The sequence below is a fragment of the Cheilinus undulatus genome, linkage group 20, assembly GCF_018320785.1.
Source record: "Cheilinus undulatus linkage group 20, ASM1832078v1, whole genome shotgun sequence".
Classification (NCBI taxonomy): Eukaryota; Metazoa; Chordata; class Actinopteri; order Labriformes; family Labridae; genus Cheilinus; species Cheilinus undulatus.
Genome location: NC_054884.1, coordinates 22254444 through 22267695, shown reverse-complemented (window position 1 = coordinate 22267695; position 13252 = coordinate 22254444). Strand labels below are relative to the sequence as shown.

Genomic DNA, 13252 nt, shown 5'->3' with positions numbered 1-13252 from the left:
TAAATAAAGTACACAACTGGTACAAATACTTGATTGTAAACATTATGTTTGCCCTTTACTCTGTGCAAAACACAGCTCGGGTTCCTGTACATCCCGAGCCCTCGTTTCCTCATGAGAAAGCAGAGAAACAGGAGAAGGATGTCAGAGAGTTGAGGAATGTCCTTCAGCCCTCTTAACTACAGCTCTCTCTCCAGCTTTTTTTCTCTCCTCATTACAGAAGGTTTCCCACGCTCTCACTCCACCTTTTATTTGGTGTTGTTTCATGGAAGCTCACGCTCTTAATCAAGCTTTCGTTGATTTGTATGGAGAGGGATTTGAATGGTACCATGGCGCCCTGTTTACGAAATCAAACAAGATTCCTACATAGGAAAGTTTTCTGCATCTTTACTTTACCCATGTTTTTTACCTGGCTTTTTATAATTTCATTTTTTGTTTTAATTTTTCTAATAATCCCTAAATTCTTGTGTCTGATTTTTCTTTCGTTATCACAGGTTATGAGTAATGGAAGCAGGATCTGTGGTGCGTGCCGTGTTCGAGTTCCTCCCCAGTGTATCTGAGGAGCTGCCGCTCTTCACCGGTGATGTCATCGAGGTGCTCAGTGTCGTGGATGAGTTCTGGTTGCTTGGTAACAAGGATGGCGTCACAGGTAAGATGTCAGGTGTCTTTAGTTTTTTTGATTAGTCTTTAAAGTGAAATATTCCTGTTGAGAAAGAGTACCATCAGCTTGGATGGAAAACTACTTGGACAGTCTTACAGTGAGTTATTGGTTATAACAAGGAAAGTGTGAAACACAAGTTAGTATTATTTTTGATGGTCAAATACTTGTGTGAGTATTTTAATCTTTTTAAGTTTATATTAATAAGCAGTGTAGTCCAAAATGCATTACTGTTGATATTTTTAAGGTTGAAATTTTAGCTTTAAATGTAAAAAAAACAGAACTGACCTAAACATACCCCCATGTAAAGCATTTTTGACTTGAAGGGGGTTAAAAATGTAGCAGTTGATCTCAGACAGGTATGAGTTGCAAAAAATAGATTAAAGGTTTTCTGATAAGTTTAGAAATCAGAAATCAGTATTTCAGCCCCTGTGGTACCATTTTAAGGGATTTTTAAACATAAATAGTGCTAGCTTCAACTGAAGTTCAACTGTAAACTTAACACAAAAAAATAAGGAAATTTGTGTTTGGTAGATTATTTCTTTGTTGTAACAGTGCTTCCTAGGAATATATCTTATAACGCTGGAAAGTCTGTTTATTTCCCTTTTTTCCCACATATGTAAGGAACGTATGTTTGTGGGATGAGCAGCAGAGCTGAGTGTGTGGGTTGCCACCATGAAAGATTTGTCAGATCTCCTCCGATGCTAAACAGATTATTTTGCTGTTGCTATTGACTCTTGCTTTGAGCTTCCGGTACACGCAGGTGTGAATATGTGCCATGCTACCGGAGCCAGTAGGTGTCTGCTCCAAGAATCGGCATGCCACCTTTGACTGAACTGGATAGGGCCCCATGTAACTTCACCATTAGGCCAGTTTGCTCTGGTGTCAGCTACAGGTGCACTGGAACCTGAACATGTGGAGGAACGTAATGTTCAGTGATAAGTCCATGTTCAGCCTATGGCAGGTGGATTGTACGGTCAAAGTGTGAAGGAGATGTGGAAAACACTATGCTCATTGCTGCAGCCATCTCCCTTACTGGAAAAAAAGGATTGTTATCATCGGAGGCAATCTCAATGCAGAGAGATATAGAGATGAGATTTTGCAACCAGAGGCAATCCCATTTCTCCGATCTGGTACTGAACTCTATCCTCCAAGGCGACAGAGCTCACCTCACAGAGCGGGGTTTATCAGAGACTACCTCCAGATTTTGGGAGGAAATGGCCTGCCAGCAGTCCTGACCTCAGCCCCATTGAACACTTGCTCAGCTTGGCCGTGCTTTTGCGCCAGAGCGACCAACACATCCACGTTGGCTGACTTGAAACGAATGCTGGTTGAAGAATGGGATGCCATCGCACAGCAGTGTGTGACCAGGCTGTTGATCCGCATGAGGAGGACGTGCCAGGCTGTTCTGGCTGTGTATGGTTCTTCATCACGCTACTGAGGCTCCTGTTAGTTAAATGAGTAAATTGTTGAGCTGCCAGTATGTCTTGTTTCTTCAGGCTTCAATCATCTGACCCACCAAACACCAAACTAGAGTCAGTGGCAGAATAAGCTGATTTGCACTGGCAGAGAAGATTTGGCAAATTTTTCATTGGTGCAGCCCACATACTCAGCTCTGCTGCTCAGTCCTAAACTGTGTGTTCTTTACAAATGTGGCATCGTTTAAAAAGAACTAAACATGGCAAGATTTGTTGCCAATGAGCATTGTTACAACAACAAAATAATCTACCAGAGACAAATTTCCTTACTTTTGGTGCTACGTTTATGTCCAGCTGAGGAATAGTAAAACCACTCTAAGAACGTTGTATCCCTGAGTTGTAAGTCTTGGTCTCCTGCCCTTGAAAGGTCAAACTCAGAGAAATCCACTTAACTTTTCCAGAAGTCAGACATCGCTTAAGATGAGGAGGAGATTCCCTCAGAGGGGAAGTGCTGAGAGGAAGTCAGTGCAGGATTTCTAATAAGTTTAAATGTTACCGGATAAAGGAAAGATTAAACTTCGTAAAAGACAAAAATAAAGTGAATTTCAAAGAAATACATACACTGTTTACAGTTAAGGATTTCTCTTTTTAAAATTGATTACAATGAACCTTATTTACCAAATGTTCTTTAGAGTAAATTTGTTCTTTAAACTCTTGGTAATTGTTCTTTTATTCATTTTGCACATATTAGTTTTATCTGATTTAGTGTGTAGATACCTAATTAATGTAGGAAACCTTTAAATCAACTATTAAATTATCCTAAAATAACAGATGTTACTTTATGAATTTTAAAGAAGCACAAAGGTAAAAAATTTTAATTAAATGTCAAAGACAATCTGTATTCAGAACAAGATTAACTTTTCTTTACACACAGTATTTAAATGACAAATCTGGTTTGCTGGTTTAGCTCAGCCTGTAGAGCAGGTGCTCAGATACAGAGACTAAAGTCTTCAACACACTGGTTGTGGGATTGATTCCTGAACTTGGCACTGTCTGGTGCATGTCTTACCCCACTCTCTCTCCCTATGGTCAGCTGTCCTATCAAATAAAGGCCAATAACTTTGGTTGTGAATTGGCACTATACAAACAAAGATTGATTGACTGATTGATAGATTGACTCTGAGAAATTTGGTATCAGTCTGAAAAACAAATTTACAATGATTTTAAAAGTCCGCTTTTATGTGAACTTACAATGTAATTTAACTTTTTCTGAAGCCTTTTTTTTAAACCCTCAGGTGGTGTAAAATAATTGTTCCACCCAGGGTGTTTGTTACTGAAAATAGCAGCAAAAATAAGTAATTAAATTTTTTTTAGCTTTAACAAAGTCAGAATAATTGCAAAGAGAAAACAAACAATGATCAAAAATTGTGCAAAATGTCTCATACGCCCTTTTACAGGTAAGGTAAAATACTTTAAAAAAGGAAGATCAAAAATTGAAGCGTACTGTTAAATAATTAAAAAAAAAAACATTTGTTATGAAATTATGCACACATTTTGCCTCCTCCTATAAATACAGCACATTATGTGCAAATGGTAAAATTCAGATGAGGTTTCTTGATCCTGATAACAACAGGCGGTAGATTGTTTTTTATGTTCAGGATAGTTATCTAATACTTTCTCTCTGTGTCTCTTGTAGGTCAGTTTCCCAGCACGTTTGTGGAAGAGGTTACCATTCCCAGCACCAAACCTGGAGATAGACTGTATGTGTGCATCAATGATTTCAGCTCAGCAGAGTCTGGAAACCTTCCCTTGAAGAGAGGTATGGATGAAATGTATTCAGCCATGCTTAAGATGAGTCTTGATAATGCGTGGTTCTCAACCGGTCTAGCCTCAGGACCCACCACAACATCCATAATAAGAAATGATGACCCAAATATTCAAAAATTTTCAACTACTCATTTTTATTTAATGAGAAATGCCTGGATGGGCCTTAGATGGAATAAAACAAATGACTGATCAAAGACACAGGAGGAAACAAGCATGTTTAAAAAGCACAATATTACAGAAGCTCTGAGAGGACCTTCATGCATACATTTTATAATACTCTGGTTCTTGTGATAACATTAATTTTGTTGAGATCTCAAGAAATAAACATGTTATCATGGGAAGTCAGTTCTGTTAGTCTAAAAAAATACATTTTACATGTTGCCAGAAAACGGGATAAAACAAAATCATTTTGTATGTGGATGTATGTCCACTTAGGGCTTTCAGAGATTTTTTCCGGTTTCCTGACCCCCCAGTTGAGAACCAATCGTTTAAGTATTACGGGGGTAAAAACAACTCCTTGTCTTTATGACTCCTTTATAAGTGAGTGTTTTGTATAAGGTCCTGGATGTAGCAAACATCAAGCCCTTTAAGTATTGCTTTCATGAACACTAATAACGGCTCATGTTTCCTCATTTAGCTTAACGCTGCTTGTTGATGTCGCTCTGCTCAGGTAATTGTGTCTTCTGTGTTGAAGTTTACCTTTTTTGTGTTGGCCTATATGATATCTTTTACTACAATCTAGACTCTGATTTTAAATGTTATTTTAACGGTTGCTCAAAACTATCACACTGTGCAAATTACACTGGCACAAAGAAATTTGCACTAAATAACGAGTAAAGAATAGCCAATATTTTTCCCAAGACAGAATCTTCTTTAAACCTTCTTTTTCTTTAACTTTCCTTCGAAGGTCAAAAGGTGGACTTGCTCCCATCAGTATTTTTATAAGCATTTTCTACTGAAGTCTGCTGTTTATCATCATTGACAGTTCTTTAACTGGTTTAAATATCATAAATTTCATGAAATCAAACAAGATAAAGACTTATTAAAACAAACTAATTTTATCTTTTTTTTTTCAATCTCATTGACAGACATTTTTGTTAGAATAAAGGCTTCATGTTTCTTTCTAAAACTTTCAAAACTCCTAGAATATAATGTAAATTAAGTTATAATTAATTATTCCTTTTTTACAAAACTATTTTAGTACATGAAATGGTTGAAAATCCTCTTCCAAACAAACTCTGTGTTAATATGTCTGCACATGTATAGAATTTTCTTCTGGAAACTTCAGTGGTATTTTCTATTTTATTTCAGCTGCAAATCTGTCTCTAAAGAAATAAACCTCTTCACATGAAATAATTCAGATATTTTATACCGTTAAACCTTAGTGAATTCTCAGTTTTAACACAGGTGAACAAACATCACCCAGACTGACTTTCTAAAAACTCCCCACTAGAGGTCCCCAGAAGCCAAAATGAAACTTAGAGGGTCTCCACTTGACTTGTTTTCTTTTCCACATTCCTGAATAGTTTCATGATTCTAAAGTGTTTTTGTGTGTATTTTTATTTTTCATTCACAAAACTCAGGAATACTACAGTGATGTTGGCAAAGATCTTTTACTCGGGTAAAACTTTTTACTGTTTCTTAGAACTAGTAGAAGAGTTGTAGAAAGTAGTTTCAGTCAATGTAGTAGAAGTGTTGTTTTCATGCCTTTCATTTGAACTGTTTCATTCGTGCATATAGATTTCTTTATTGTACTTCTATTTTATTCTATTTAAACCCAGAACCAAATTAACCTAAAAGTAATATCTTGAAGTATTTTTGCTGAGTCACAGATAAATAAGTCCTCCCAGATCCTAGTAAACACAGGAAACAGTCCATTCTGGCCACTTGAGAGCTTAAATGTTCATTTCCAGTTTGTTTTTCCATTGTAAATATTGGCAGCGGTTCAGTTTTGGTTGCAGACACAATGGGGGGTGGAGCCGCAGGTCTGTGGTATGTGACCCCCGTGACTTCTGGCCGACCAGTCAACACTCCCATAATCCCTGATGCTCTTGATAAAATATCAACAGAGATAATTCTGGTACAGTTAGAAGAAATTACATTTTAAAAAGTTAAGTTAGATAATAGAGCCAGTTCAAAAAGGTGCAAAGACTTTTTTGTAAATATGTGAATATTTTGAAGACTTTTTGGCACAGAATGATTATTTTTCCCATTTTTGGTTGCCAAGAGGTGGGAGAACAAGTTTGTCAAAAAAAAATCTCATTGTTTATTGCGTATCACATCTTTGAGTTTTTGAGACAAAAAGGGTAAAAAATATCTTAAGGCTCAGAGGGTTAATACTTTTACTAGTACCTGGTTATTGCCAGAGATGCTAAGAAGCAAACTTCAGATCTCTTCATGATACATTCAGTGTAATATTTCTATGTAAATGACAAAAGTGGTAGTAGTGCAAGGTGTTCACATTAAAATAAGAATCAATTCCCAGGCTTTCTGTCAGGCACTCTTCAGTTAGAGTCTAATTCTTCTTGTAACAAAACAGGCAATTGGTTGAACTATTGAGAAATTACTATGGTATAATAATTATTGATTTATCGAGCAACAAGTCAGATAACCTGTAGCTGCTTTTGCTACTTTCATAAGTTAGGTAAGTAAAGGTTTTGTCTGTCCTACCCTCAAATTCCACATAATCTGTCTGCTTAGTGATCTGCACATGTAGTACACTGTAGATCAAATCGGGACTTTCTAGTCAGTCTTTGCTGTTCCACGGCATGCGCTCTGGTCCATTTCTGGTCTGTGCCAGAAGTGCCATTCCGCTCTGCCCCACTCAAGCCTATTTTCAGATGAGCCTGTTGCCAGTTTCTGCCAATCCACGAAGAGCCAATCGACCCAAACAGGAATACAGTATTCGGTCGCATCACAATAGCAACATTACATTTCATCTGTGATGAGAGAAGTTCATATTTGAGGAAGACCAGAGGATTTTATATGATACCACACATCCTGCCTAGATCACACAAACCTTTTAATTTTCTAATGATCTTATACATAGTAGAAGCAAAGTAATCATGGAATAATATTGAAGTAAACAGCAAATAAATCTCAGAAAGGTAATCAGTTGTTCACAGCAACTGTCACACTGAACTGGATAGTTACCATGTGATCTCATATTTAAATCCCATGTGAACTTGTTGTTCATCAGTGATCTTGAGATATTTTACTTCTGGCTGCACTTTTGAAATAGATCCAGTGCATGAGTTGACTCCAGTTGGGATGCTGCAAAATTGTTTTTTTGGTTAAATAACAAATCAAATATCATATAATAAAATAGAATATCTAAGACCTAGAATTGTTTAATAAACAAGCAAAAATTAATATGGATGCTTTTATATGACCTACAAAAGCAAGTAAGGCCATTAGCTGCATGATATTTTTATTTATTTACTACTTTATCTGAGACGTTTTTGAAAAGATATTCTACATGCATGTGCACAAGACCTGCGAGAAGTATGATGTAGAGTTTTGTCCACCGGGGCTGCCAAAATCCTTACAAAGTGGGAAGTTCTTTAATTAATTACTTTTATTAATTTGAGTATGTGATGTGATTTTCTTATTCTTTGTCTTTGTAGGTGATGTGGTTGTCGGAGAAGCAGGGGGCTCCATAGACCTGGGAGACACCTGGCAGCGTGGTTGTAATGCCTGGGGCGCTCGTGGCCTCTTCCCCACATCATGCGTAAAGGAGCTGAACCTGTCGGGTCGTTCCAGGCAGCTATCTGAACGGTCGGCTCAGGCACAGGCTTTAGAGCTCCCTCCTTATGCCCTTGGTCAAGCCCGGGCTCTTATGAGCCTCCATGCTCAGCTCAACGAGGAGCTGGACTTCCGCGAGGGCGACTTGATCATCATCACTGGTCTGCCTGAGCCAGGCTGGTTCCAGGGGGAGCTGGAGGGCCGCCGGGGTATCTTCCCAGAGGGTTTTGTGGAGCTCCTGAGCCCTCTCCGATCACCTCAGGAGCCCATAGACTACCAGTATTTGAACAATGATTCTGAACAGTTTGGCTATGAGGATGCTTATGATGCAGGAGAGGGGACGGAGGAGGAAGGAGAGACTTTCCAGAAAGAGGAGGAGCAGAAAGAGGCGATAGAAGAGGAGGAGGAGGGTGGTGTGTATGTAGTGGCCCTGTATGAGTTCAGGGCGATGGAACTGGGCGAGTTGGACTTTGATACGGGAGATCGCATCCGCCTTATTAACACTTTGGATGATGGTTGGCTGGAGGGGGAGCTGCACGGGCGACGTGGTATTTTTCCTCATCGATTCGTCAAAATGGAGGATAACGAGCAGCAACAGACAGAGGAAACAAATGTAATCGAACCTGAAGAAGACAAAGACACTAGCTCTACTTCTGACTACAGCTCTGGTCTTTTATGTCCCAATGGATCAGAGAGCGAATCTGACTGGAGGCCTTATGAGGATCACACAGTGTGGGACCTTGACTACTTTGAGAGGACAGAGGAGGAGAGGCGGCAAAGTGAAAAAAAAAGCAGTGAAGCTCAAAGCACCAACAGAGGACAAAGAGATGGGAGCACCAGGCCTGAGGCTCAACCACGTAGACCTGCTCCAGTACAGAGTCGGCCAGAGAGACCCAAATCTACTCCCCCGGCAAGGCCAAGACTCCCAGCTCGGCCTAGCCTTCCTGCACGCAGCCACAGGAACAGTAGTCCACCTTTAAATAGATGTAGTTACACTAATGGGAACAATCAGCCCTCACGTCCCAAGCTAACCCATAGTCTGACCCTTCCTAGAACTCATCCTGGTTGGTCTAAAAATAGCAGATTCCAAGAAAGGCCAACAACAAATGGTACCAATACCAATAATGGATCTTCCAGTCTTGGGCAGGTGTTATTTAACCTTGCTGAGAGCCACATGCAGAAGAAGCTAACTCGCCATGCGAGTGTAAGCGATGCAGATTTGATGAGAGGTAGCTCTGAGATGCCTCATCGTTCCAGTCAAACGATGCATAGCTCTAATGGCTCCAATGGTTTCTCGCTAACATCTATGACCTTAGATGCACTTGCAACCTCAGCTGGTGGCTTGGAAGCCAAGTTATCACAGCAGCTTTTTGAGTTTGAGAAAAGCTTGACAACATCTCACAGTGATTCCATCGTGACTTCTGGTGCTCAAAGGGAACCTTCTCTTGAGGGTCAGAACCAGCAATCCCAGATCTTGCGCCACTTTTCCATTTTGGACTACAGCGATGAAAACGATATAATCCGAGGTTCCTCACATTCGCCAGTTTCCCACCTCTTGCAGTCCAACTCTGCTAACTCCTCTCTAGAAAGACACAGAACCCTTCGCCCTCCTCCTCCTCGCCCTCGAGTTATTCGTCCCCAATCCCAACCTGCATATAAACCTGCCCGTCCTCCTCCACGTCCCCCTCCTCGATTCCCAAGACAAAACACTGCTCCTCCAGCCACCAACAGCCACATCTTCTACACCCCTGACGAAGTGGATGCAAATGTCTTTGACCAAGTAACCGACACACAAACTGAGTTTGGTGACCTCGCAGCTGCACAGGAACATGAAATCCAGTGCCAGCTGGAAGCTGAGAAAGAGCTGGAGAGAGCAATGGAGTTGGAGAGTCAGCGACAGAGGGAAGAGGAGGAAAAATACCAGCTGCTGTTACGGCTACAAGAGGTGGAGAACGACATGGAGGCGTATGCACAGACAGCCGAGGAGCTCCGGACCATGCTGGAGGAAGAGGAGGATGAGACGGCACGCATGCAGGCCTTGGAGAACCTGGAGTTCTGCAACTATACGCTGGAGACGCTGGCTCTGGAGCAGCAGCAGCTTCAAGGTAATACAGGCTGGGGGTGGGAAGTGTATTTTAGATATTTTGGCCCTTATTTATCAACTGGTGTAGAAACCAGGACAGACTTGGGTATGGAAATCACCTAAGGTCTACAACTAGGGGGAACTAAAGAATTTTACTGTTATGTTTGAGAAGTGCTGTATAAGGTCATGTCTCTCTCCTCTAGCCATGCATATGTGCATCTGTGGGTCTGTGCACAATTCATACCAGTGGTTGACACTGATTGTTTTTAACTCCAGACATGCTGAATGATTATACTTTGATGTACTCCCTGTAGAGTGAAATCTAAAATTTATGTCCAAACGATCTAGATTTGTGGAAATAAGGTTGCTGTGAACATGGAAAAACACCCGGATCTATGTGTGACTGAATTTGGACTTAGACCATTAAAACATTAAAACAGGGCAAATATAGCGCACTTTGATGTTGCTGAGCACTAGAGGATTTACCCCTACCCCCTAATGTTACTACAATGTAAAATCATTGAGCAGTTCATCTCAATACAGTCTGTTGTTAGGTAATGTCACGGCTTTGGTTCAAAATTAACAACCAGTTAAATGCTGTGTTTTTGTTCAGTATGAGGCAAATTTCGCAAATCTCTCAGCCATGGTGGCTGAAGGGTCATAAGGAGTATCATAACAGAGAGATTTGTGCCAGAAAACAGTAAATTTAATCCCCAACTTCTGTCTCTCCTAGTTCACTGTAAGGTCAAGGGACAGGCTAATTGCTGGAGTGCGTGCCTATTTTTCACTTTATTTTATTTTATTTTTTTTTAAATCCTTTATTTTAACAGGGAGGACCCACTGAGACCGAGGTCTCTTTTCCAGGGGTGCCCTGCAGTTACACAGAATCAGAACAGATGAAAGCAATAACACAGTAACAACAATATCAATTACAAACAAGCTCATAAAAAGACATATCTGTACTTACAAAACAACAAAACATTGCCAGTTCTGTTGTTAAAACATTTTAAAACAGTCATTTTCCTTGAGAAGTTCAGACACTAACACTTTAAAAACATCATAAGAAACAAGAGAGGGCAGCTTAGCTGTCAACTGGAAATTGTTCCACATAGTAGGTGCACCAACACTAAAAGCAGTCTTACCCCATTCAGTTCTAAACCTGGGTGTTTTTAAAGTGATCCAGTTTGGGATCTGGTTGCATGGGTTGAAATGTTTATAGACAGTAGTGAAGTCAGGTAAGGAGGGAGTTTAGCAATGAGTGCTCTGTAAATAAACAGAATACTATGCTGCTTCAGTGATGGCCAGCCAACAGAATGATACAAGACACAATGATGAGTTCAAAATCTATCACCACTGATAAATTAAAGGGCACTGTGATACAGAGCATCCAAAGGCTTCAAGACAGAAGCAGTTGCATGTGCATAGAGAGTGTCGCCATAATCTAAAAGTGGCAGAACAGTAGCCTGGACAATCTTTTTTCTGTTTGACAATGTCAGACAGGATTTGTTCCTATAAAGAAAACCAAGTTGAAGCCTAATTTTCTTTATCAAGCTAGAAATATGTGATCTAAAAGACAAATCCTGATCCAACCAGATACCCAGGTATTTGAATTGTTGAACACATTCAGTGGCTATATCATCTAATGTTAACAGTGCAGCATAGGGTTCAATGTTTTGTCTGGTAAAAAACACCTTTTCTGATCCCCATAAAAGATGACTTGACATTATCTACAACTATAGCTTGAGCTTTCTGCTGTGAGAGATGCGTTCAGGGGCAATGGGAAAAGCAAAACTCCAGCAAGAAATGTATGCTGACAGCTCCAAACTTCCACATAATTTATACTCGATGTTCGCGATATAGTCATTTTATACATCGTGCATGGCAAAAGCCGCAATACATCAAGCATACTCAATATATCGCCCAGCCTTACGTCACATCAAACTTCACTTCAAATGAAATATTAGGAATACCTGAAGCATTAAATGTAGGATGAGAAAATGACACACTTTCTAGCACAAAAGTTATATAAATTATTTTTTTCTGGTGGTTTAAGTGGAACTGTAACATCCAGTAGAGCACACTGATAAGTCCTCCAATAAGATTGTAGGGTTTTTTATTTTGATAGGGTGGCCTTCCGGTTGTTTGTGAAAGGTCATAGTTAGCTTTAACACACTAGCTTTAGGCCCTTGAGCCCTAGGCCATCTAGGTGCACTAGAACTGGTACATTGGATAAACCCTAAACTATATCTTTAAAGATTTTTTGGGGCCTTTTGCCCTAAGACAGGAAGACAAATGGGAAATATAAGGGAGAAAGAGACACCCACTTAACAGCACCAGGATTATGATTCAAACCTGCCAACAGTGCACTGAGGATTGTAGCCTCTGTATATGGGGGCCTGCTTTACCAGCTGAGCTAAACTAGTACACCCCAAACTGGACTAAAATTATAGAGGTTGTGCAGTGGGATACATGATTCAGAGCTGAAACCTGGGAGTTTGCTGCAATGGTGAGTCTGTTAATAAAATGCCTGGTATCTAGGGATGGATCTGCAATCAGTTTTCACTTTTAAGTAATGTGTGAAGTTGCATCTTTGCAATGTGATGATTTACTGATTTTAAGGTTTCATAGTGAACTGAACAATTTTGCACTGAAACCACTGTTCCAAAGAAAACACAACTGGATGTCATAGTTTCCTTCTGATGCCTGCAGGTGAGTCACAGGAGACAAAATGTAATATAGCAGGAATCTAAAAAGGAGCCATGGGTGCTTAGCAGATTTCCTCTTGGACACACACACACACACACACACATGCAGGAACACTAGTTATTCAAATACCTTGGCACACTATGCAAACATAACATCCCTATTTACTGCCTCAGTGATTAACGGAAGAAGGATTGTGTATTTAAATGAATGGTTATCATAACTGTGTGTATGTGTTTGTTTAAGCATTGAGGAATTTGTTTTGTGCGATTACAATGAGAGTTAATAAAAGTAGGGGGAATTCTGCAGGAAATGCTGCAATTTTAAGTTGATAAAAAGACAAATATTTTGTCCAAGATCAGGACAGGTCAGGCACCTTTGGGTTTAATTAAATTACTTTTCATGCCTTAATTGTGGTGTCCCTTTTTCCTTTTCAATCTGAAGAAGTTAAGAAACAAAGCTTTTTTTATTATTTAATTTTCACACAAAACAGAGGAGAAATTACGTGAAATTGAGGGTATTTATCCATTTATAGCTGTGGTTTTACAAAGACTAAGATTTTCTTCATTAAGTCCTATCATAAGTTGTTAACAAATTAAGTACTTCAACAGAGAAAAGATCTAATTATCTCAGATTTGTTTTGGCATCTCTACTGTCTGCTTTACAGTGCCGTCTCAGGCAGCCCAACTCTTTTCACGTAGGTACGAAGTGCATTCCACATATCACAAGAGGGTAAGCAATGCACACAGGCCTCTGTCTCTTTTTCCATCCTCCTTGCTCCCTTGAAGTCCCTCTCCATTTCCCTCTATCCAAATTTCCAGA

General features: G+C 39.8%; 1 protein-coding gene across 2 annotated transcripts in view; it reads left to right on the top strand.

Annotated features, from left to right (window-relative positions):
* LOC121528077 (dynamin binding protein) overlaps positions 1–13252 on the top strand; it is a 73996-nt gene that overhangs the window by 21676 nt on the left and 39068 nt on the right. For both annotated transcript variants that reach the window (XM_041815227.1, XM_041815226.1), the window contains exons 2-4: positions 492–646; positions 3770–3892; positions 7527–9749. In XM_041815227.1, the coding sequence (XP_041671161.1) occupies positions 502–646; positions 3770–3892; positions 7527–9749 (2491 nt within the window). In that variant the 5' untranslated portion in view covers positions 492–501. The remainder of the gene's footprint in view (positions 1–491; positions 647–3769; positions 3893–7526; positions 9750–13252) is intronic.